The sequence below is a fragment of the Nomascus leucogenys genome, chromosome X (genome assembly GCF_006542625.1).
Source record: "Nomascus leucogenys isolate Asia chromosome X, Asia_NLE_v1, whole genome shotgun sequence".
In the NCBI taxonomy this organism is placed as follows: Eukaryota; Metazoa; Chordata; class Mammalia; order Primates; family Hylobatidae; genus Nomascus; species Nomascus leucogenys.
The window spans coordinates 8,381,906-8,408,187 of NC_044406.1; the positions used below are offsets into that span (position 1 = coordinate 8,381,906).

General features: G+C 49.2%; 1 protein-coding gene across 3 annotated transcripts in view; it reads left to right on the top strand.

Moving 5' to 3' along the window:
• The window catches only part of SHROOM2 (shroom family member 2), a 161,930-nt gene extending 137,145 nt beyond the window's left edge, over positions 1–24,785 (top strand). For all 3 annotated transcript variants that reach the window (XM_030806536.1, XM_030806538.1, XM_030806537.1), the window contains 5 exons: positions 8,228–8,923; positions 13,452–14,003; positions 15,528–15,699; positions 20,972–21,244; positions 22,990–24,785. In XM_030806536.1, coding sequence (XP_030662396.1) covers positions 8,228–8,923; positions 13,452–14,003; positions 15,528–15,699; positions 20,972–21,244; positions 22,990–23,256 — 1,960 coding nt within the window. In that variant the 3' untranslated portion in view covers positions 23,257–24,785. The remainder of the gene's footprint in view (positions 1–8,227; positions 8,924–13,451; positions 14,004–15,527; positions 15,700–20,971; positions 21,245–22,989) is intronic.
• The last annotated feature ends 1,497 nt before the right edge of the window (positions 24,786–26,282 follow it).

Sequence of the window (26,282 nt, forward strand, 5' to 3'; positions counted from 1 at the left end):
CTTTGCCATCCAAGTCCCTGCAAGCACAAATAAAACCCAAAGGAAGCAGCAGACCTTTTTATCCATCTGTGAAGACAATAAAGAAACACTAAATGCATCTGACTTTCTAGAGTAATTGCTTTCCCCACATGGCACTAGAATCCTGGCATACAGGGAGCAGCTTCAGCAGAGACATGGCAGTAGAGAAATGACTGACCTAAGAATGGTTCAGGGCTGTTGTCCTCCCTGAAGGTGGTTCCAACAGGGAACCAAGTTGCAGCAGAGCCTGTGAGAACAGCTGTGTCGTTTGTCATCACTAGCTGGTCTATCTGTTCATTGGGCAAATGTTGTTTTTATGACTGAAAGCTGGGCATGCAAAGGACAACCAAACAGCCTCTAGCCTGCTGGTGCTCACAGTCTGGGAAGTCCTACGGCAAATCAATATTTCTTTTTTGGTTTTTAGAGACAGAGTCTCACTCTGTTACCCAGGCTGGAGTGCAGTGGCATGATCATAGCTCACTGCAGCCTCCAACTCCTGGGCTCAAGCAATCCTCCCGCTTCAGCCTCCTGAGTAGCTGGGATTAAAGGTGCACACCACCATGCCTGGCTGGTTTTCCAATTTTTTATAGAGGCAGGGTCTTGCTATGTTGCCCAGGCTGGTCTCAAACTCCTTGCCTCAGACAGTCCTCTTGCCTTGGCCTCCCTAAGTGTTGGGATTACAGGCACGAGGCACCACACCCAGGCTTTTTTCATTTGTTTTTAGAGACAGGGTCTCCCTCTGTCACCCAGGCTGGAGTGCAGTGGTGTGATCATGGCTCACTGCAACCTTGAACTCCCAGGGTCAAGCGATTCTCTCACCTCAGCCTCCTGAGTAGTTGGGACTGCAGGCATGCATCACCATACCTGTCTAATTTTTATTTATTTATTTATTTATTTATTTATTTATTTATTTATTTTGTAGAGACTGGGTCTTGCTATGTTGTTCAGAGTGGTCTTGAATTCCTCCCACCTCGGCCTCCCAAAGCACTGGGATTATAGGTGTGAGCCACTGTGCTCAGCCTGGTAAATTGGTATGTCTAAGGAGAGTGTGTTTGGTGCCGTTGTTCCCAGGTGTTCACACTGTTTAAAATGTTTCTAATACATCTCAGCATTGATTGGTTGGTCGCTTGGTTGGTTTCTTGCCTCTGTTGGGCTCCATCGCCTTCCCCACTGTCTCCTTTTTCCACCTCATCTGGCCTTTATGGAGTGCTGTGTTGGCAAAAGAGCTTTCCACCTGTGCCTCCCCAAGGGTGTGTGTCTGTAAGAGCTGCCCAGGGCCTGGGAAGGACAGTGGAGACACCAGGGACTCGTTTGGGAGACTTGTGCTCAGAATGCATGGGTGTGCTGGCTCCCAGCTGCCTGACCCGCATTCTGAGGCCTGGTGGCGCTGTCATTCTTCAGCGGGCGAACACCTGCCTGGCAGCATCTGATACACCTCACCAGGCTGAAGGGCAGACCAGCTACCTGTGATTCCTGATAAAAATTCTACGCTTTACAGAATCCCTTCTATTTATGCCCACAACCAATGGAGGAGTGCTTTCTAAATGATAACCTCAAACTGTCAGTGTTGAGCTTGAGTTGATGTTTGAGTTACTGAGCGTTCCACGTTCCATGCTCATGGAAACCTGGCTCTGTTTGGAAGCAGCAATGCTGGGCCCTACCCCAGTTGTCCCATGAGATAATTGTGCTCTGTGCACACAGCTCCGGTCCAGACCCTGGCTTTGTAGCATACATTTTCCAAGAGGACTCTTGGGCCACCACAGATACTGCCCTATCCATTGCTATTTTTGACCTTATGCTTGTGTATAATACGTTTGTATATGGCATAAGTTAGCAGAATATGTAAATGAAAGGAGGAAACACCTCAGTGTCATTATCCACGGGAAGTGTGTTCACTTTGTCTCTTCATTGTAAAAATGAGGCAGTGCCATTGCCCAGAGCTCTCTGGGCACCTTTTATACCCCTCACTGGCTGGCTTGGTCGGCTGCAGGGGTGCCCTTCCCATCTCATTGGCTGGGAGTGTTGCATGGTGTTATGCTTTGGGAAGAAGGTTGTATGGTGCTGGTGTCACGGAGGCCTGTGTCCAGGTCTGCCCCATCACAGACTGACGCTTTGGTGCTCAGCAGGTGCCTGGCTCGTAGGAAGCCCACGCAACTCCGTCTCCCACACCAGGGCCTTTATCTGCTGCTAGCTCACCACCATCCTATGCGATGTGGCCTGTGATCAACTCGTACAGGAGAGGCAGCTTTCTGGGGTGTAGTTGCCTGCCTGACATCACGTAGCTGGCACGTGGTGGATCCCGATTGGATGTGTCTGCCCGGGGAAACCTCAAGTCACAGGCAGCTAGCACAGCTCAAGCATCCCTAATCAGAAGGTCTGAAATCTTAAATGCTCCAAAGTTCAAAACTTTCTGAGCACCAACATGATGCCACAAATGAAAAATTCCACAGCTGATCTCGTGGGATGGGTCGCAGTGAGAATGCAGGTAGAGACTGGGCAAGCTGCTGCTGTTCGCTGTTGCTGGCGCCTCACAGCTGAGGCGGGTGTTCTGGTGCCATTGCTGTGCTGCTTACTTACCCTGGACACATTCCTCTCTCACTGTATTGATGGTATATTGTGCTTTTCACTGTTGCTTGCTTATATATCAGTAAGTGTAGGAAAATTATTGCTTGTTGGCAGCATATAAATTCAGAGTCTGGAATGACGGAGATGCCAGACAACCACAGATTGTGCACATGGGTGGCAGACAGACTGATACTTTTGCTTTATGATGGTTTGGTGGATACAAACTTTGTTTCATGCACAAAATTATTAAGCATATTGTATAAAATTACCTTCAGGCTATATACATAAAGTATATATGAAACAAAATGAATTTCAGCTTTAGACTTGAGTCCCACCCCCGAGATGTCTCATTATGTATGTGTAAATATTCCAAAATCCAAAAATGTCTGAAATCCAAAACACTTCTGGTCCCAAGCATTTCGGAAGAGAGATGTTTAACCTGTACTTTAGAAAGCACTCAGACACTGGAGTTCATCGAGGGCAGCATTTCAGCAGCACCTGTGTTGTGTGTCTGCAAATCAGAATGCATCCCTATCCCATCATTGACACCAAAGGTAGTTATGATGCCTGTGGCAGTGGCTCGTGCCTATACTCCCAGCACTTTGGGAGGCCAAGGCAAAAGGATCACTTGAGCCCAGGAGTTTGAGGCCAGCGTGGGCAACATGGTGAACCCCATCTCTACCAAATAATTTAAAAACGAGCCAGGCCATAGTGGCATACACCTGTGGTCCCAGCTACTCAGGAGACTAAGGCAGGAGGGTCACTTGAGCCTGGGAGGTCGAGGCTACAGTGACCCGTGATCACGCCACTGCACTCCAGCCTGGGCAAAACAGCAAGACCCTATCTCTGTCTCAAAAAAAAAAAAAAAAAATAGGTGAGGAGGACCCTGTGGTGTGTGTTCCTTAAGTCATCTGCAAGATTCGGAAATTTTCCCATCCTCCTTGCTAAAGATAATTGTTAACCCTATTCAGAAAACAGTGGTGGATTATTGATTACAGAGCAGTTCAAAGCTGTTTAATTGTGTTGGGAACATTCATACACAAGGTCCTTTCACGGAGAACTTAACCATGGTGTCTTGAAAAAAAATGCAGCTTCTCTCCATTTAAAATTCTGCACAAAAAAGTGAAAGTGATTGAAAGCAACAAGTGCATTTACATTGTGGGAATTTCAAGTGAAGGCATAACATAATGCATGTAATAAATATTTGCTTGCAAGGCCCTGAAGGAAATAACCCAGATCCCTGCCCTCTGTAGAGGTGCTTTCAGCCCAGGGAGGAGCGTGGAGGCAGGTGAGCAATGGGATGATTTGAGAGAGTCCCCTTGCTGGGGCGTGACCTGGAGGTGGGGTGATGTCAGGGCGGGACTGGGAGAGCTGAGGGCTGTGTGAGAAGGAACCAGCCATGCCGAGGGCTGTGTGGAGGCAGGAGCAGTGCAAGGAGACCTTGCATTCAGAGATGGCGCTGGCTGTCTCATCGTGGAAGCAAAAATAAGAGTAATGCCAACAGGATCTCTAGAGTGTTTGTTTTTTTCCTAACAGTGGTTTCGGTCCTGTCATAGCACGTTGGGTGACTCCTGCAGGTTTGTCCCCTTCATGTAAGTTCTGTTTGGCTATGAGGTGCTGTTGTAGAGCCTCATGCTCCGTCTCCTTCAGTGGCGGCCAGCCCTAGGAGAATGGCAGGGCCGTGGGCTCCATGTCGCAGATCTCTGAAGCCTCTGCTGCTTGGAGCCTGCCGGCCCTCTCCCCTCTGGGAACTGTGCAAGCAGCTGTCTCCTTGGCAACGTGGCATTAGCATGTTTTGCATGAGAATGAACACCAACCAAGGCTGAATATCAATTGGATCCTAGAGTGCAGCTGCCTTTGAAATGTTCCTTTGTGTGGCCGAACTTCCTGCTGCAGTGGGTTCCTGGAGCTTGGGCGAAGACACAAAGTCCTTAAGTCATCTTAGTGCCTTGCTTGCTCTATCTCTGGATCTTGCTGTCACCATTTATTTTATCCTTAGAAGTATGGCAAAGAGAAATACATACATATATACAGACACATGTCTACACACGGACACAACAGAGACACACGTACCTACACATGCATACAACATATACAACCCGGGCACACACTCACAGCATGCATCTCCACACAGACACAACACAGGCACACATACCTACACACACATACAACACACAACACAGGCACACACATACAACATACATGGACACAGAGACATGCATCTACACACATATACAACCCAGGCATACACATACAACATACATCTACACACAGACACGTGTACATTCAGACACAACCCAGACTCATACATCTACACATACAAACAACCAGCCATACACATACAACATACATCTACACAGAGATATACATCTGCACACATATACAGCCCAGGCACACACACACAGTGTACATACAGACAGACATTTACACACATACAACATGCATCCACACACAAACATAGACACAGACAACATCTACACATAGATCTGTGCACATACACACCAGATGCATACAACATATAGACATGCATATAACACATAGACATGCATCTGTGTACAAGCACGACGTAGACCAATCACACACACAACCTACAGAGCTGCCTCTTGGAACCAGTTAGAAACAAAAGTTGGAATATGACCCCAGCGAGTCCCCAATCCCCATTTTTGGTCCTTTTCTTCGTTTGTGTTGGTGACCCTGATTGCCCAGATTCTTATCAACTGCGACAATAAAAACCACTTAGTGATTTTATAGTTTGACTTTGCAAGGTGGGGGTGGGGGGCAAACTTGGTCCAGACATTGCTGTGCTGCTGCAGGTCTGAATGAAGTGCAGTGTTGGGATGGAGCGCCCCATATGCTGCACTTGTGGCGTGGGAAGTGACGATGCAGCACACGCCACTCCCCTGAGAACAGAGCGCCCAGCTCCTGTAGTTTGGCCCTCTAGGAAGATGGGAAGGAGCCTGTGGGCACCTTCTGATTAGGAGGGAAGCCAGGAGCCAGCCTGCCGTCCAGTTTCTCAGTGGGTCTCTTGCTCCATGTCATTGTTCACTTCTCGCAGGGCCTTTGCTCCCTGCAGGTGAGTTCTCTTTCGTTTGTGGGTGGATCTCGGAGCACTTCTGCAGAAGGCACTTTGCAAATAGAGTTCCTTTTTAATCAGTGGGTGACAAAAGGCACTTGGATCTTAGCAATAAATTGTAGTTCATTTAATTATCTGTTTCTGTGATGTGGTGATGTGATACGGTTTGGCTGTGTCCCCACCCAAATCTCAACTTGAATTGTATCTCTGAGAATTCCCACGTGTTGTGGGAGGGACCCAGGGGGAAGTAATTGAATCATGGGGGCTGGTCTTTCCCCTGCTATTCTCATGATAGCGAATAAGTCTCACAAGACCCGATGGGTTTATCACGGGTTTCCGCTTTTGCTTCCTCCGTTTTCTCTTGCCACTGCCATGTAAGAAGTGCCTTTTACCACCCGCCATGATTCTAAGGCCTCCCCAGCCATGTGGAACTCTAAGTCCAATTAAACCTCACTTTGTTCCCAGTTTCAGGTATATCTTTATCAGCAGCATGAAAACGAACTAATACATGGCACTTTTAAATAACAGGTACCACGTGCTTTCAAGTGGGTCTATGGGTGATAGATTTCAGGAGTTTTAAAGGGAAAAAAAGTTCAAGTGTACTTCAACTCTTTGGAATGAAATGAATTATTGAATGCTGAAATATTGAGGCTGGGCGCGGTGACTCACACCTGTAATCCCAGCACTTGGGAGGCCAAGGCAGATGGATCCCTTGAGTCCAGGAGTTTGAGACCAGCCTGGGCAACATGGTGAAACTCCATCTCTACAAAAATACAAAAATTAGCTGGGCGTGGTGGTGCGCACCTGTGGTCCCAGCTGCTGGGGAGGTTGAGGTGGGAGGATCACCTGCTAAGGAGGTAGAGGCTGCAGTGAGCCCAGACTGTACGCTCCAGCCTGGTCAACAGAGTAAGACCCTGTCTCAAAAAAAAAAAAAAAAAAAAGAAATATCGAAATGAAATGGAATATTGAATACTGAACCATTGAATATGGAAATGCAATGTGGGGGAGACATCCGACCTGTGAGAGCACTTCTCAGAATGCAAATCAGTTTGGCAGTATTTTAATGTCATTCTGTGTTTTATAACCAGACAGATGTATTGTTCTCTAACCCATGCATAGCTGTGTTCAAGTTTTGTTTTGTTTTGTTTTGTTTTTTGAGACGGAATCTTGCTTTGTCACTTAGGCTGGAGTGCAGTGGTATGATCTCAGCTCACTGCAACCTCCACCTCCCAGGTTCAAGCAATTCTCGTGCCTCAGCCTCCCGAGTAGCTGGGATTGCAGGTACATGCCACCATGCCCGGCTAATTTTTGTATTTTTAGTAGTGACGGGGCTTCACCATGTTGGCCAGGCTGGTCTCGAACTCCTGACCTCAAGTGATCCACTCGCCTCGGCCTCCCAAATTGCTGGGATTACAGATGTGAGCCACTGTGCCCAGCCGTTCAAGTTATTTTGATAACACTTCAAGCTAAGAGTTTCTGTTAGCGTCTGCCTGGTGCACATGAGAAATCCGACTTCTTTGAGTGGGGTTGCTGTTGTCTGAAGCTCTGAGCTTGAGCTATTTGGTTACAGCTTGTTTTCTAAGCCTGTGCTGTGTCTTCAGCTTCCTCTAAGCTGAGAGCAGACCTGCCCTCCCAACACTTTGGGACCAGACCTCCCAGCGCTTTGGGAGGCTGAGGCAGGTGGATCGCTTGAGGACAGGAGTTCAAGACCAGCCTGGCCAACATGGTGAAACCCCATCTCTACTAAAAATACAAAAATCAGCCAGGCGTGGTGGCGCACGCCTGTAGTTCTAGCTACTCGGGAGACAGGCAAGAGGATCACTTGAACCCAGGAGTTTGAGACCAGCCTGGGCAACACAGTGAGACCCCATCTCTACAAAAATTTTGAAAGTTAGCCAAGCATGGTGGTGGGCACCTATAGTCTCAGCTACTTGGGAAGCTGAGGTGGTAGGATTGCTTGAGTCCAGGAGTTCGAGGCTGCAGCATGCTATGATCACACCACTGTACTCCAGCCTGGGTGACAGACCGAGACCCCAACTCTTAAAAAGAGCCTTTGTTGGTCTTAATTTTCATAATACAATACTGATTTTCAAGGTTTTATTAAAGAATTGATTTGCCCCTCATCTTAGAAAGGTTTACGCCTTTGTATATGGCAATTTCCCATAAGCCACATAAAAATACTGTGACTTGAAGTAAATATTTCTGAATCTAGCCATATGTGAGCATTTCCACAAACATTAATGTTGTTTCTAAAATTTTTGTTCATTTATTCCTGCAAAAACAAATGCAATTTGTGTGTGCATGTGTGTCTGTGTGTGATGTGTGCGCCTGTGTCTTGAATGCTTCATGTTCCCTTGTGGGACATGCCAGTCGACGGCCTCATGTTGTCTGAGGTGTGTCACGACTCCCCACCTTGCATGAGGAGTTGCGGTGGCGACAGGTGTGGGAAAGTGCATATGGATTTAACTCCTGAAAGTGGCTTAAGGGGATTGTGAAGATGCAGGTCCAGTCCCTTGTGGTGGGAAGGTGTTATTGGAATCATTGATTAATTTGTACTTGTTCTTCCTCTAGACAAGCAGATGCCCAGTGTCGGGAAGGCAGCCCAGGATCACAGCAGCACCCACCGAGTCAGCACGCACCGAACCCACCCGCATTCTCTGAACTGTCTCACTCCGGGGGAGCCCCAGAGCTGCCCCGGGAGGGCCGGGGCCGAGCGGGAACCCTACCTCGAGATTATAGATACTCGGAGGAGAGCACCCCAGCAGACTTGGGACCCCGAGCCCAGAGCCCTGGCTCACCCCTGCATGCTCGAGGACAAGACTCGTGGCCAGTGAGCTCAGCCCTGCTCTCCAAGAGGCCAGCCCCACAGAGGCCACCGCCACCCAAGCGCGAGCCCAGGAGATACAGGGCCACAGACGGCGCACCTGCTGACGCCCCCCTGGCCGTCCTCGGCAGGCCCTTCCCAACGCCATCCCCTGTGTCCCTGGATGTATGTGTGGCCCGCCTGTCCCTCTCCCACAGCCCCTCTGTGTTCAGCAGTGCCCAGCCCCAGGACACCCCAAAGGCCACTGTCTGTGAGCGTGGAAGCCAGCATGTGAGCGGGGACGCATCACATCCTCTGCCAGAAGCACTGCTCCCTCCCAAGCAGCAGCACCTGCGCCTGCAGACGGCCACCATGGAGACCTCGCGCTCCCCCTCGCCCCAGTTCGCCCCCCAGAAGCTGACGGACAAACCTCCCCTGCTCATCCAGGATGAGGATTCAACCAGGTACTGTCCTGCGACGGCGTTCCCTCCCCATGAGGCTCCTTCTGCGGGACGCGGGTTCTCAGTGGGTCTTTCTGGGGAGTCACCTGGGCACCTTGCTTTAGCTCAAGGCGTTGGACTTAAAGTCAGTACTGGGGAATAACTGTGTGGACAGAAAGTGAAGCTTCAGTGGTGGTTGGATTTTTATCTCATTGGGGGGCTGCTGTTTCCTGCCAGGAGCAGGGGTAGATGTGAATAGGTGATACATCTTCCCCTTCCTCCAAGCCAGATGCATTTATATCTGCATTACCCACAAGCATCTGCAGGGTAGAGGTCTGGTTTTTTTGTTGTTGTTGTTTTAATGCAGTCGATATTTGTGATTGGAATTGAGTTTACCCTAAGCATGCGACCTTTAGGTGAAATTGGTATTTTTCATGGTGTCCAGTATTTTCTTACTCCTTTTTTTCCAGATTTTTTTTAAATGTTAGAAAGCTAAGCGGGTATATACCTTTTGTTAAAGCAGAAGAATACTCATTCACATTTCATGGTGCTATCATCAGGATTTCAGGCATGGAATTATTGCATCTATTGAGATGTTGATGAATGTCAGGCAGGAACTTGACCTTTCAAGAGCACTAGGCCCAGCATGGTGGCTCACGCCTGTAATCCCAACACGTCGAGAGGTCAAGGCAGGTGGATCGCTTGAGCTGAAGGAGTTCGAGGCTAGCCCAGGCAACGTGGCAAAACCTTGTCTCTACTAAAACTACAAAAAATTAGCCAGGTGTGGTGGTGCATGCCTATAGTCCCAGCTTCCCAGGGAGGAGGCTGAAGTAGGAGGATCACCTGAGCCTGGAGGTCAAGGCTGCAGTAAGCCAGGATGGCACCACTGCACTCCAGCCTGGGTGACAGAGTGAGACCCTGTGCAAAAAAGAGCACTGGCTGTTTAGCTTTCTTCACACACAAATACCACCTCCTTGAGTGCCTTGAAGGATTGAGAAATGGAAGAAGGGGGAGAACTTCTGTCTCATTCTCTGGAGCAGTGGCTCTCAACCTAGGAGGTGGAGGGTGATTTTGGCCCCCGGGGACATTGGGCAATGTCTGGAGACAGTTTTTGTTGTCCTAAGGTGGGATGGGAGTGGGGGGTGCTGTCTGCATCTAGTGGTGGAGCCCAGGGAGGCCACTCAGGGTCTGCAGTGCATGGACGGCCCCCACAGAGCATTGTCCGACTGCAGATGCCAGCTGCTCTTAGGCTGGGAACCCTGCTGTAGAGCCGCACGCCCAGCACAGGACCCACCGTCCCCTGTGCTGTGTAAATGTGGGGCAAAGAAAACCAAGTCGATGAATGCAGGTCCTCAGTCACACCAGGTGTGGCGGGTGGCTGCCGTCCTGGACGGGACAGATAACAGGTATTCCCATCGCTGCAGAAAATTCTGTGGGACCTCGCTGCTCTAGAGTCTCAAATAATTTTTTTTCTTAGCTTCTAAATAACTCAGCAGAGAAAGGACATGACTGATACTGATCCTGTATCTCCAGCGGAGGCATTGTAACCACAGTTTTCTCTGTGGGTCAAAAGTGGGCTTTACATCATTTAAAATGTATCTAAAGATCATTCAGATATCCTTTCATTGGCAACATTGTAAGGTTCTGAAAGGAAAGTGTCTTACTCCTTTCAGACTGCTATAATAAGATCTCAGACTGCACAGCTCATTAACAGGAGAAATTTGTGAGTTGATGAGGGCTGGTCGCTGGAAGGTCCGATCCACTGTGTTCTGTCCTTATTTTGAAGTCAAGGCTCGTGAAACTGTTCTCATGTGGAAGTCAAGACCGTTTTTAAGAAGAGAGACCATTTCTGTTAAAAAATGATCAGGAATAGAGGCTTTGTTGGAAAGTGTATGTGAACCCATGGGAGATACGAGATTTGGTTTTTTTCTTTCCTGGTAATGTATTTTATATTATTATCATTATTATTCCCTGTCGCCCAGGCTGGAGTGCAGTGGTGCGATCTTGACTCTTGGGTTCAAGTGATTCTGCTGCCTCAGCCTCCTGAGTAGCTGGGATTACACGCACCTGCCACCACGCCAGGCTAATTTTTATATTTTTAGTAGAGACGGGGTTTCACCATGTTGGCCAGGCTGGTCTCAAACTCCTGACCTCAGATGATCTGCCTGCCTCAGCCTCCCAACGTGATGGGATTACAGGGGCGGGCCCGGCCTTTTTCCCAATATTTTAAAACATGTGAAAGGAGATTTGTTTATGTTGTTTAATTTTTTTCTATTGTGCACATCAAATTTCTGCACAAAAGGGGGAAGATACCAATACAGGCTGATGTGAAAGTCAGTAATAGGCAAGCAGAGCTTCTCCGGGGGCGGGGGGGGGGGGGCGGGTGTGAAGGGAGTGCAGAGGGGTCTGTGTTTGCTGGTGCTTGGATAAGGTGGCCGGGTTTTCCTCCTTCTTTTATTATTATTATTATTATTATTATTTTTTAACAGAGAGGTGGGGAGGTCTCACTATGTTACCTAGGCTGGTCTCAAACTCCTGGGCTCAAGCATCCTCCCACCTTAGCCTCCCACAGTGCTGGGATTCCAGGTGTGAGCCACTGTGCCTAGCCAGGGTTTTCCTTCATGAGTCTGACCTATCTAAATGGTATTTTCCACAGTTAGACTTTGTAAATTTTCTTCATGAGGAAGCAGTTGTGAGGTGTCTGTGAGTCCCTAGATAAAACACATCAGATGTTAATGGACCCTACTGGATAGAGGGAGGAAAATACACAGTTAGTTCATCTCAGCCTGAGCACCACTCCCTTGATAGGGAAAGAGCCCTCCTGCATTCCCAGTCACCAGTGAAAGAGGGAAAAACAGCATTAAATTTAGAGCATCGTGGCTCTAAATTATCTGTGGATAATTGGATTCATTTGCGTAACGTCGTAGGTGCAGTTTTGGGTTGACTTCATTAGAAACACATCCAAATTTGGGGTTGTGGAGTTTGGCCTGTTTCTTTTTGCTTCCCTCCTGACCACCAGCATATGGGGCTGCTTCTCCAGTGCTCTGAAAAGCTCTTGGCTGAGATGGCCCTGGTCAGCGTGGTCCAGCACGGTGCCGCTGAGAGCAGCAGGTGCAGGGCTGCCGCAGACAAGGGACTGTGGCATTGCTGGGCCTGTTCCTCCTGTTCTCTCTCCCCCAGTCTCCCAGGGATGCTTTAGGTGCCTCTCTAGTCCCTTTCATCCAGAAACTTTTTTTTTTTTGAGATGGAGTCTTGCTCTCTTGCCCAGGCTAGAGTGCAGTGGTGTGATCTCAGCTCACCGCAACTTCTGCTTCCCAGGTTCAAGCGATTCTCATGCTTCAGACTCCCGAGTAGGTGGGATTACAGGTGCACACCACCACACCTGGCTAATTTTTGTATTTTTATGGCCGGGCACGGTGGCTCACGCTTGTAATCCCAGCACTTTGGGAGGCCGAGGCGGGCAGATCACAAGGTCAGGAGATCGAGACCACGGTGAAACCCCGTCTCTACTAAAAATACAAAAAAATTAGCCGGGCGTGGTGGCGGGCACCTATAGTCCCAGCTACTCGGAGAGGCTGAGGCAGGAGAATGGTGTGAACCCGGGAGGCGGAGCTTGCAGTGAGCTGAGATTGCGCCACTGCACTCCAGCCTGGGCGACAGAGCGAGACTCCGTCTCAAAAAAAAAAAAAAAAAAAATTTTGTATTTTTAGTAGAGACGGGGTTTCACCATGTTAGCCGGGCCGGTCTCGAACTCCTGACCACAAGTGATCCACCCGCCTCGGCCTTCCAAAGTGCTGGGATTGCAGGCATGACCCACCACGCCTGGCTGAAACTTTTTTTAAAGAAAGCAAAACTGTGCCCTTTGGGAGTAATACAGAACCGATGACTCACTGCTTACTGCGAGATCATATCTCACTGGTGTGCAAATCTGTGCAACGCTAGCTTGAAGCACAGCGGGCGGTGGGGTACAGGGACAGTGTGGGGTGGGCTGCCCTGCACATGGCACAGGAGCTTCTCCCAAGTAGGGTGGTGGGGGGCTTTGGCCTGACTCCAAGCACGACCACTCCGGAGAGGAGCTCTCCCCAGGCCCTGAGAACTACGCAGGAACCCGCGGGCCTGCACCAATCTAAGGACGGATGGGAATCCTGGAAAATGTCCATCCACTGCAGGCTTCCCCTACAAAAGAACGTTTAACCGAACAGGGCTTGTTAAAGTTTCCATTATCATTGGCGGAATGACAAATGGTATTAAATAGTCCTCACAGCCCCCCACAAACCCCTGGAGGACACCTCGGGATGCCTCGGGGGTGGCATTGGTGGTTTGAGCATAGAAAGGATGCTGGGGTTGGAAGGCGGAGGTAGGAGTCAGAGGGAGCTTCTTGAGGCCTTTGCCTCATCCAGGATGTGGGATCACGGAGGCTCCTTCCAGTTGGGTGGCTGGCTAGCGCCTTTGAGTCAGGTTCCCATCCAGAGCGGGGAGGGCAGGGGATGCGTCAGTCAGGGTCTGTGGCTGGAGCATGCTTTGCGATTTCAGCAGACTGTTCATCTTCCAGAATTGAGCGGGTGATGGACAACAACACCACGGTGAAGATGGTGCCCATCAAGATCGTGCACTCAGAGAGCCAGCCAGAGAAGGAGAGCCGCCAGAGCCTGGCATGCCCCGCAGAGCCACCAGCCCTGCCCCACGGGCTGGAGAAAGACCAGATCAAGACGCTGAGCACGTCGGAGCAGTTCTACTCCCGCTTCTGCCTGTACACGCGGCAGGGTGCTGAGCCCGAGGCCCCACATAGGGCCCAGCCAGCTGAGCCCCAGCCCCTAGGCACCCAGGTGCCCCCCGAGAAAGACCGCTGCGCCTCGCCTCCAGGGCTCAGCTACATGAAGGCCAAAGAGAAGACTGTGGAAGACCTGAAGTCGGAGGAGCTGGCCAGGGAGATCGTGGGGAAGGATAAGTCCCTGGCCGACATCCTGGATCCCAGTGTGAAGATCAAAACCACTATGGACTTGATGGAAGGCATCTTCCCCAAAGACGAGCACCTCCTGGAAGAAGCCCAGCAACGGAGGAAGCTGCTCCCCAAAATCCCCTCTCCTAGAAGCACAGAGGAGAGGTGAGCAGACGTGGCCTCCCAGCTTGGGCGTGACTCTGCCTGGCATCTCTTAGGCTTGTAAAGGGAAAGGGGGCATGCCTCTCTCTTTTCATGCGTGCTTTTAGGGAAGACAGATTCTCATAAGGGCTCCTCGATGCTTAGCACTTTTTGGCTTTTTTGTGAGCCTCCTGAAAGAGAAATGGAGGGTTAACGGCTTTGGGCCTGACATGAAAATACACACTGCAGACCACCAAGCTGCCTTGGCCTGAGGCCTGAGGCCAGCAGGATTTCTGATGATGCCCACAGGTCTCCTTTCTCGTAAGCCAGCTGTTCTCAGTGGGGGCCGTTGTCTACCCTGGGGGACAGTTGGCAATGTCACTGTGGGGAGAGGTGCTCCGAGCATCTGGTGGGTGGAACCCAGGAACACTGCTCAACATCTACAGTGCACAGGAGGGCCCCCACCACAGAGAGTCATCCAGCCCCGACATGTCCCTAGTGCCAACATGAGAATGAAGGCTTAGATTGAATATATATGTGTTTCTTTATGAAATGGTTTTTTAAAACTTTATTTGAAATTTTTTTACATCTGCATTTTGAAAAATTATTATAATTTATAATTTGGCCAGGCGCAGTGGTGCACACCTGTAATCCCAGCACTTTGGGAGACCAAGGTAGGCAGATCATTTAAGCCCATGAATTCAATACCAGCCTGGGCAACATGGCAAAACCCGGTCTCTACAAAAAGTACAAAAAATTAGCCGGGCGTGGTGGTAGACACCTGTAGTCCCAGCTACTCGAGAGGCTGAGGTGGGAGGATCACTTGAGCCCAGGAGTTGGAGGCTGCAGTGAGCTATGATGGTGCCACTGCACTCCAGTGTGAGTGACAGAGCAAGACCCCATCTCTTGAAATAGAAATGAAAAAAAATTACAACAATTTACACCTGCCTGAACAAATGTATTTTAATTGGTTTCGTAAGTAGCACTTTCAGCGTATCTCCTTCAGCCACTTGACCACAAAGGCATGCGTGGTGGCATCTTCCCTGCTGCTGACATATGTTCTGCCAGCACAGCATCATTCATGGGTAGGAAGGTGGAGTGGGTATGACACGCAGCCAAGGAGGAGCAGCTGGACCAAGTGGACCCAGGCAGGAGGGCGCCGACAGGGCTGCTGGGAGGAAGGGAGAAGGGTTGGTGTTTGTAGATAGCGTCACACATGTCCTTGTCCTCATCAACTCAGGCTCCTGGTAGAGATCATCTGTGCTCTCACCTCTGTAGCAGAGATTCTTAGATATTCCTGCTTATTTGAGTGTTTGCCTTTTTTAAAAACTACGTTTCATACACTTACGAGTATCCATTTGGCAGGGTTGATTGTTTTTAGTTTTAACCTTGTTACCTACTTATTTTTCCCCCTTTGGCTGTCTCATCTCCCTGGCTGGTGTCCTTTCGTGAGCACCAGTGTTGATTTGTCACAACCCAGGGGGTGTGGCAGAGGGGCTGTTTGCGTGCACAGTCCCAGCTCATTGAAGTTCCCACACCTTTACCCAGGAAAGAGGAGCCCAGCGTGCCTGTGGCCGTGTCCCTGGCCACCAGTTCTACCTACTACAGCACGTCAGCCCCCAAGGCAGAGCTGCTGATCAAGATGAAGGACCTGCAGGAGCAGCAGGAGCATGAAGAGGATTCGGGAAGCGACTTGGACCACGACCTGTCGGTGAAGAAGGTAGGAGAGTCCATCCCAAATGACAGCGTGCGCGTGTCCAGTCAGGGGCAGGCATCCGGATCACACCATCCTGTCCCAGCGCAGACCCTGCACCACGTGTCCCAGGGCGTTTGTGTTCAGCTTTCCCTCAGGACAGTGGAATTTGAGGTGATATTAGTGAAGCCCTCTGTTGTTAGTTCTATGTTCTAATCTTGAGCCATTCCACAAACGTCTCTTTGCTGTTTCAATAGGATCCAATGTCAAATTAGTTTAGTCACCATTCTCTTTCATTTTATCTTATTTATTTTTGAGACAGGGTCTTGCTCTGTCATGCAGGCTGGAGTGCAATGGTGCAATCATGGCCCACCGCAGCCTTGACCTCCTGGCCTCAAGCGATCCCCCTGCCTCAGACAAAGGAAAATTATTTTCAAATTAGAAAGTGGTAACTTTTTTTTGAGATAGAGTCTCCCTCTGTCACCCAGGCTGAAGTGCAGTGGCACACTCTCAGCTCACTGCAACCTCTGCCTCCCGGGTTCAAGCAATTCTCCTACCTCAGCCTCTCGAGTAGCTGGGATTACAGGCACCTGCCACCAAGCCTTGCTAATTTTTGTATTTTTAGTAGAGATGGGGTTTCACCATGTTGGCCAGGCCGGTCTCGAACCTCAAGTGATCCACCCTCAGCCTCCCAAAGTGCTAGGATTACAGGCGTGAGCCACCGCTTCCGGGCTAGAAGGTGGTAACTTTTTGGTTCAAGGTATTAAAAAGGGAAATGAAAATTAAGGGTTTGGGTCTTGGGGCTTTTACGGGCCCTCCGTCTGGCACACAGTACCATTCGCTTCATTCTGGTTGCACATTCCTCTTTTAAAAAATAATAAAGAATCCAAAACGTGTTCAGTTTTTCCACACAGAACCAGGAAAATCATACCATCTGGACCGTTTGAATTTGGGCCACACCCTAGGTTTAGAGAACTGCATTCTTTGCTCGCATGCCTTTGTTTTTCATGATATAATGAATTTCAGAAGCGGCATGCCTTGATTCTGCCGCCCTCATCTGTGGGGCACTCTGTCCACCTGCTTTGGGAGGCTGGAGATGCTGGGAAGCCTCCTCACCAGAAGTGTGGCTCCGGAACTGAGTGAGTCACTGTGGGCTGGAAGTTGGCCTCACTTTAGTTCAGCAAGTGTGAGTTGGGCACCTGCACCAGAAGCACATGCTATACATCCCAGCTCTCTATGGTGCTAATGACTCAGTAGTCCTGTTTTCCTGCTTGATTTGACAAAGCAGCCACTGCTGCATTACATTTTCTCCCTGCTTTCCCGCAGCCACACGCTTACGATGTTGCACATTCCTGCAACGTATGCACAGGCGGAGGCGTGTTCAGGGAGGAAGCGAGCACAGCACAGATGGGGACTTAGCAGGCCACCTGCTCTGTAGCTGCTTCAGGGGAACATATGAGGCCCTAATTCCGTAGGCTTCCAACATTCCCAGGGGGACCACAGTTGTCCCAGTCACAGCATTGCTAGGTGGTCATAGAGCTGAGAGCCAAATCAGGGGACCCTCTGTTTTAGGAGAAGACTAAGGACAGAGTTGAGAGAGTGGAAGCTCTAGGCAGGGGTGCAGCAGGGGACTCTGGTGGCTGGTAGAGAAGCATCACACAGAGACGACAAGATATGGTTTTATACTTGGGGCAGCTCAGAAGGACCCTGCCCAGAAAAGAGGGCACCGTGTTGAGTTGAACCAGATAGCTGATTGGTTTAAGTTTAGAATCTTCGAGAATTATGGCTTTTCCCGGGAACCAGGAGGTGAGTGCAGGGCCCAGACAGAATAGACCCTGTTTCCCCTATAGAAGGGAACAAAAGGTGGAGAAAGGGAATGAATGGCCCAGGGCTCGTTCTTAGTGGAGGGGTGAGAGTGGCTGTGTGCCTGGTCTCTACCGTTGCAGGCTCTTACCTGAGCCTCCCGGAAGGCCACACCCTGCAAGAAATAGCAGATGGGCCTGCCAGACAGTATGGACCACAGTGGTGAGCCCTTCAGCACCCTGGGTGGTGTGGACAGCCACTGATCTGTGCGCTGTCCCAGGCCAGGTCTTGTCTCAGAAATCTTTGAAAGCCAACGGCTGCTCTTTATACAATGGCCCTTTAACAAAGGGGAAATGGTTTCAATAAAAATTTGCATATGACATGTAAAAGAGCCAATAAAGAAATCTGGACTCCTTCCAGAGAGCCCAGTTTCAAATTAGCTCAGCTGAGGTAGGTTTTGAGGGCACATGTTCATGCACCAGTATAAAATCTACATTTCCGTAATTGCTGAAGAATAGTGGCACTGAAAAATTCCTGAGTGGCCAGGTGCGGTGGCTCACGCTTGTAATCCCAGCACTTTCAGAGGCCGAGGTGGGCGGATCATGAGGTCAGGAGATCGAGGCCATCCTGGCTAACATGGTGAAACCCCGTCTCTACTAAAAATACAAAAAATTAGCCGGGCGTGGTGGCGGGCGCCTGTAGTCCCAGCTACTCGGGCGGCTGAGGCAGGAGAATGGCATGAATCTGGGAGGCGGAGCTTGCAGTGAGCCGAGATCGCGCGGCTGTACTCCAGCCTGGGTGACAGAGCGAGACTCCGTCTCAAAAAAAAAAAAAAAAAAAAAAAAAAAATTCCTGAGCAGCCCTGGCGGGCGTCCTTCCTTATCCACAGTTACCTGCATTGCTTGTAGTCTTCCTTCAGACTAGCATTGGTATCAGGAATTTGGGAAGTTCTTCATGCCTGTTTCCTGTTTTTTGCTTTTCCCTCAAGTGATGAATATCTAAAATTTGGCCACATTCTCAGCTGTGAGATTCTCAACTTAAACAGTCTCTCCAGATAGGTAGTGAGTAGGAAAAGGCACAAACCACTTTTCCTCTGCTCTCACGCCACAGCAACCAACACAGAAGACTTCGGTGGCCACATGTGTGAGGGGGGTTTCCCACACACCCAGCGAGCAGTCACTTCTGCAGCAGACACCAGCTGGGTGGCCTCTGATTCAGTTCAGATGTGACACTGTCAAATTGGAGGTAGCGTCTCATCCCACGGATTGAGGGCTCAGTCCCCAATACTGTACCCCCGACACACACCAGTCGCAAGTCTGAGTCTCAGGGACTTCTGACCAACCACCTTCAAGTTGGGGTTCCCATGACCCCCTCTTTAGTTTCCATTACTTTGCTAGAGTGGCTCACAGAACTCAGGGAAACACTTACATCTATGATAAAGAATGTTACAGAGGATACAGATGAAGAGATGTGTAGGGCGAGGCATGGGGAAAGGGGTGCAGAAGAGCTTCCATGCCCTCCCTGGGTGCTCCACCCTCCAGGAACCTTCTTGTCTTCACCCGTCAGGGAGGCCCCAGCCCCGTCTTCTTGGGCCTTTTATGGAGCCTTCATTGGATAGGCCTGATAGAAATCTGTGTAGAAATGTGATTGGACAAAAAGACTACAATCCAGTCCTAACAGATCGAGGAGAAAGCCACAACGTCTGCCTGTTGAGATTCTTGTTGGCCTCTCTGTGTAGCGTTCCTTCCCCCTAGGTGTGCTGCAGGACCCTTCCGGAATATGGGGATCTTAAGACCTGCAGTCATTCAAGGTGGTGGAGGATTTCTTTATGGAAAGGTTGGGGAAGATTAGATCTTGCTTTGGGCAGGTAAAAGTTTAAGACCAGCCTGGGCAACATGGAGAGACCCCGTCTCTACAAAAATAAAAAAATTATCTGGGTGTGGTGGTGCATGCCTGTGGTCCTAGCTGCTTGGGAGGCTGAGGTGGGAGGATTGGTTGAGCCCAGGAGGTCACTGCTGCAGTGAGTGGTGATCATGCCACTGCACTCCAGCCTGGGCAACAGAGTGAGACCCTGTCTCAAAAAATAAAATAAAAATAAAATAAAATAAATGCATCCATGTGGGGGAAAAATCTCACGCAATCAGGAAATAGGCTGCCTTCTATCTGGCATATGTTTCTTCTGCTGTGGGGTTGACTTTTCCTGCCGAATACTCATCTGGCTGGTCATTTTACCCATAGATTATGGAATCAGGGCAGGACCACTTGAAGCCAGGAGTTCAAGGCTGTAGTGCGCTGTGGTCGTGTCTGTGAGTGGCCACTGCACTACAGCTTGGGCAACATAGCAAGACTGCTTCTCTAAACAAGTAAAACAATGTCGCCATTTAGAAGGCTGGTGGGAAAGGGCGTAGAGTGTTAGTGTCTAATAGTTATGCACTTTCAGTTGGGGAAGATGAAGGAGTTCTAGAGACGGATGGTGGTGACAGGTACATCGCAGCATGAATGTACCACACACCACAGAACTGTGCTCTGAAAAGTGGTCAAGATGGCAAGCTTTATGTTACATATATTTTACTATAATTTTTAAAACAGTCATCTGTTTGCATTTTGGTCAAGTTGAAATCAGTAGGTTATAGTAAAAGACTGTTAAGTTCATTCGTGTCCCTTTATTGGTCTTAATTTTTATATGCTAGTATTAGCAATTAAAATTTTTTTCTTTTTCTCTCTTTTTTTTTTTTTTTTGTCTTTAGCAAGTAAAATTTTAATTGCTAGGCCAGGCCCGGTGGCTCACACCTGTAATCCCAGCACTTTGGGAGGCCAAGGTGGGTGGATCACCTGAGGTCAGGAGTTCAAGACCAGCTTGGCCAACATGGTGAAACCCTGTCTCTACTAAAAATACAAAAATTAGCCAAGCATGGTGGTACACGCCTGTAATCCCAGCTACTCAGGAGGCTGAGGCACGAGAATCGCTTGAACCCGGGAAGCCATTGCACTCCAGCCTGGGCAACAGAGCAAGACCCTGTCTCAAAAATAAAAATAATTGCTAGTGACAATAATTATATGTACAGGACACTTTCTAATCACGGAATTCAGTGCTGGACATAAGACTCACTACTTTCTCTCTATGTGAATCTTTAAATTAGAAAATTCCAAAGGACAGAATACATAGGTCTGTGACTCCTTCCAAACGTATGGGTTGAAACTGCATCTACCATGACGAGCATCGGGGCCACAACTCCGATGTTCTCTAATAGGGCATGAACAGAATGAGAACAGGTTTATTTTATTTTTAAATGCCAATAGTGTCATTAGGAGTCATTCTTCTTTCCCTTAGTCGTATAAGTCCCCTATTATTTGATGATGCAAAAGTGAGCTTTCACGCAGGTCGGCTGCACCACCTTTCACATAGGTGCGCCAAGGTGGCAGTGAGCAGTGTGGCCAGGGTGGGGGCCGGCCTAACCAGTGTCTCCGTGTTCCCTTGCCATCCCATGCCCAACAGCAGGAGCTCATTGAGAGCATCAGCCGCAAGCTGCAGGTGCTCCGGGAAGCCCGCGAGAGCCTGCTGGAGGACGTGCAGGCCAACGCCGTGCTGGGGGCCGAGGTGGAGGCCATCGTGAAAGGCGTCTGCAAGCCCAGCGAGTTTGACAAGTTCCGGATGTTCATTGGAGACCTGGACAAAGTGGTGAACCTCCTGCTGTCACTGTCAGGCCGCCTGGCCCGGGTGGAGAATGCCCTCAATAATTTGGACGACAGCGCTTCTCCCGGTGATCGGGTAAATGCAGATGCGTCTGACTTGGAAATGGGGGTTGGTCTCGTGGGAAGGCTGTTTTTCAAGTGTCGTGAAAGTCAGCTCCTTGGAGCCTAGCATAGCTTCCACATGGCCTGTCCACCTCCTCCTGCAGACCTTGTCGAGACAGTGCATGCTCTATACCCTCTCCTTCCTTTTCTGTTTCTTTAGTTTGTTTGTTTGTTTGAGACAGAGTCTCATTCTGTTGCCCAGGCCGGAGTGCAGTGGTGCGATCTCGGCTCACTGCAGCCTCTGCCTCCCGAGGTTCAAGAGATTCTCCCACCTCAGCTTCCCAGGTAGCTGAGCTCACAGGTGCATGCCACCATGCCCAGCTAATTTTTGTATTTTTTTGGTAGAGATGGGATTTCACCATGTTGGCCAGGCTGGCCTGGAACTCCTGAGCTCAAGTGATCCGTCTACCTCAGCCTCCCAAAGTGCTGGGATTACAGGTGTGAGCAACTGCGCCTGGCCTCCTTCCTTTTAATTGAGGGGAAAAGGTGCTTATCAGATGCAGGGAGTTGAACGTCATTGGACTGCAGGGCTGCAGGATCTTCTCAAAGAACTGTTACCTCTTTTTGACATCTTTTCAGATATTCCTATTGACTCTTACTGATAATTGTCTCTTCTTAGAAAAATCATGTTGTTTTTTTTACTTTTCTTTTACCATGTATAAGTCCATAACAGACATGCCTGCCTGCTGACGATCGTAAGTACTCAATGATAGCTGTTTTCTTGTGGTTGTTGTAGCTGTGATTTAACAAGAGGGCATACATCAGTTTAGAAGGAACCAGACAGTGCACCTAACTTTCTCAAGGCGTTTCTCAATGGGTCTGTCTTTTCGTCCTTTCACATATGAACCAAGAGAAATAATAGCTGCCTTGTTGGCTTTTACCTCATAGGCCAAATATCAGTAAAACAGCTAGTTTTGTTTGCACAGAACAGGCCTTCAGAATGTTCATCTGTATCATGAATAAAACATCTTAACCTCTCTCAGAAGGGGAGCAGAAGAAGCACCCCTCCCCTTTCTCCAGGTGAGGGTGATTTGGGCTACGCAGAACGCTGTCCTGGCGCTGGGCTTGGAGACGGTGCCCTTCTGCACTCAGCCGAGTGCTTAGTAACTGTGTCGTGGAACTAGCTAGGTCAGGGTGGCACCGTGCCCAAGGGGGCTGCTGGCCGACACCCGTGCCCAGCACTGCGTCTTCTCCACCCTCAGGCTTCCTTGTGTGCAGACATGCTGTGCAGGCTCGAGGGCTTCTCCTCCTTCTGCCAGGAGTGTTTAGCAAGCCTGCCCTGAATTCCTCTCGAGTCCTCCCATGTGGCCAGCTGTCCCACGGTGTTCCCATGGAGCGGACCTTGACGCCAAGAGGGCCCCACAGTCCTTTGCCCTTTGCAGCATCTCAGAATTCTGTCGTTGTGAGTCCCTTGGTGACTCTTCTGCTCACCATTCAAGGCAGGTGGGAGAGAGTCAGGCTCAGACAGCAAGAGGAAACCCAGAGAGGCCTGTGGGCAGCTTCTGGGGGCCTCAGGCTGGCCCGCTGCAGCCATGAGACACATGCCCCCAGGCCCTGGGCCCTGGGTTTGTCTGTGTGGACCCCATCGCATCTCTGGTGGCATCAGGGTTTCCATCGTTAAGTTGTGGGACCAGCCCACAAGTTGCCAGTGTCTTCAAGGGTTGGCCAGTGCCCCGGCTTTCATCCTGGTCCTCAACAGGCTTGTTTGTCTGTCAACAGCAATCACTGCTTGAGAAGCAGAGAGTCCTGATCCAGCAGCACGAGGATGCCAAGGAGCTCAAGGAGAACCTGGACCGCCGCGAGCGCATCGTCTTTGACATTTTGGCCAACTATCTGAGCGAGGAGAGCCTCGCGGACTATGAGCACTTCGTGAAGATGAAGTCGGCCCTCATCATCGAGCAGCGGGAGCTGGAAGATAAAATCCACCTTGGTGAAGAGCAGCTGAAGTGCTTATTCGACAGCCTTCAGCCCGAAAGGGGCAAATAAGAGACCAGTCCCCGGTGGAGGAGGGGCACGGGGCCTCTGAGCTCCAGCTCCGTTCCCAAGGATACTCGCGAAGACCCCACCTGTGTTCATGCCCTGGAAAGAGACTTCTCCCATAGCAAAGAGGCTGTTAGAAAAGCAATAACTTCTGTGTTTGTGTGGGATGATTTATTTAATTTTTTAGTTTCCCTTTTGATTGCTGAGAGCCATTTTCCTTTACACACAGCTACACCTGACACCAGGCTCTGCTGGATGTGAGTTTCCACTGCATGGGCTGTTGGCTGGGCCTGTGGTGCATGCCGAGTGGTCACTGTCAGTGGGAAACCCGTTGTTCCTCCCGTCTTCAGATGCTGAGCCAACTGCTTGGACAGCGGCCAGCGCGTCATGACGTGCATGAGAGGGCGACCCTGGTGCTCATCTTCTCTTGTGATTCATCCAGGCATGGGCTGCCAGGTTTTGTCCCTGCTTGTTCAACAGTGTGAGCATTTGTCTCTGTTATCTAATGATGTTCTCTGACCCAGCAGAAATCATCATCATGATGATGATAATTTATTAACTTTTTGGAAAGGTGAATAGTTTCCTAATGGTTAAAAACCAACTGTGAAAGGAACAACCTGTGTGGTTGGGTTCACTCATTCTCAGATTAAATTGCCACTTAAAGAAATAACGTGCATGCTTTAAAAAACACAGTCACGCACCAAGCAGGCGAATAGCTTTAGTCCTTCTCACCTAACATCACAGTTTTTCTGCAAAGTAAAAGTTTTTGGTTAAGAGCGTGTCCAGTAGTAATGTGCTTGTTAGCTGTTTCTCAAGACCAACAGAATATTTTTTCAGTTACTTTCCCCCCATGTATTTTGTATGCGTATGATTGTCCACGATAATTAGCTGCTTTTCCATTGTTTCCTCCTTAAATCATTTAGCATGTCATGAGGGCCACATTCCATGAACGGGAAGACCCCTTCCTCTTCAGAGGTCCCGTGGACTACACAACTCCTGAGCTTGATCTTTTTCTGCCATGAAGTTTAAAGATTCTATGCCCATTTCCTTGATTGAAATGGCAGGATTCTAAAGAGAGCCTGGTTTGTTAAAAGAAAACCCTGTCATGCTGTCAGTTCCCAATTGACAAGTCACAGACTGGGAGAAAATATTTGCAAATCGTGTGTCTGACAAAAGGTTTGTGTCCAGGATGTACAAAGAACTCTCAAACTGGATAGTAAGAAAACAAACAGCCCAAGTGAAAAGCAGGCAAAAGACTTGAATAGACACTTCACCAAAGAGCATACACGCGTGGCAAACAAGCACACGAAAAGACGTTCAGCCGCCGATGGCTTGGTTATAATTTATAACTTACTTATTTTTATCTAATAATTGTAGATTCAGTGTATTTCTTCAAAAACTGTTTAATTAAATGCATGTTAACGGTGAGTGAATCCCTTGGGTGACTTCGTGTTTAGGTCGTATTAGGGCATTTGTTGGATCAACGGATCATTTGAATCCTGACTTCCCCTTATTCCCATAAAAGTTTTCCCGTGGAATGGAGATTTCATTTTGTCAGCGCAGTGACCACAGCCTTACCAAAGCAGACGCGTGCGCATGCACAGACGCACACACACAGATGTCTTAAAAGACTAGAATCTACACTTCCTGAGCCAGAAGGGCCGTGTTGACGGTAATGCATTCTCTATAGAGCCAAGTCCAAACTGGCAAGCTCAACGATGCAGGCAATAAACCGCCTTTTTGGCAGCCTACCAATGCCGAAAGGATAAATGTCTTTCCAAAAGTGTGTGTTCCTGTTAAATTAAGCTCTAGCTAACTTGAAAAATCCCTGTTCTGCCAGCGAAGCTTCCTCCTCCTCTCCAGCTGGTAGTCACTTGCTGTGAATGTTGGTCAGTCTGAAAAGGTGAAGCTGGCTGTGTACTTACCCCCATCTTTCTCCCTCAGGGAGACGACCCAAGGAATTTCAGAATATTTTGTTTGACAGAGCTTTTACCTGTTATTCTTTGCCCTCAAATACAGTATTGTGGTCATTTTGATGATATGTGTGTAAAATGTGAATAATCCAATTTGTGTGTCTGTACTCAGCCTTTCGATGTCTTTTTAGGACTTTCTCTTCTACATAGCAATACATAGTGCTCAAGTATCCTTGTAGCAAAGCACATAGAGTCAGCTGTCCTGTCCGTTCTGCTGTTTGCCTCTGAAACGTCTGGTTAGTGGGGACCCAAATATTCTAGTCATAGAAAAGCAATCTGGTGCTAATGGTTGGCCCTGGTGTTCTTGGGTGGCAGCTGCTCCTTCGCGCTCTTGTAGCGTGGCTGTGGAGGGCTCTGCCCATGGTGGCCTGTGGCTTGTATCCTTCAGTCCACCGCAGCAAATGTGTGTAGATTTCATGCTGGCCACTTAGCACTCACCTATCAACAGATCATCCTGCTTGACTGTAACAGAATAAATAGTGTCTCTTCAAGTGAATGGAGCGTGTCTTTGATTTACCTACCTTACAGCTTTTGTAAAAAAAAAGAATATCCTCACCATATGTCAGATTCTTAAGCCATCTGAGTAAACCGTGGGATTGATTATATGTGTGTAATTTATTTACACTAGTCGGTTTGTAGTAAGGAAACGGACCAGGTCACATTAGTTAGCTGGTGCCCCGGTAATGCTGTGTAACAAACTATAAAATGTCAGCAATAATCTGTGCAACAAAGTATTGACTGAGCTCATGAATTTGTAGATGAGCTAATTTGGGCTGGGCTCTGTGCTGTGTGCCTCTCCTCTTCCTCACGGGACCAGCCGTGTGGCTGGATGTGTTCATGGCAGGGGCACAAGACAACACACCGTGTCACAAAGGGGCTTCTCCTGGCTTTGTCCTGTCATACCTGCTAACCTTCTGGCAAAGCACATCTCCTGGCCAACCCCGGCATCAAAGGGTGTGGAACAGGCTCCACCTCTTTAGTGGAGGAACCATAAATTCACATGGCAGAGTGTGGACACAGGGAGGGATGAAGAATTGGGGCTGTCCATGGGCTCCGTCT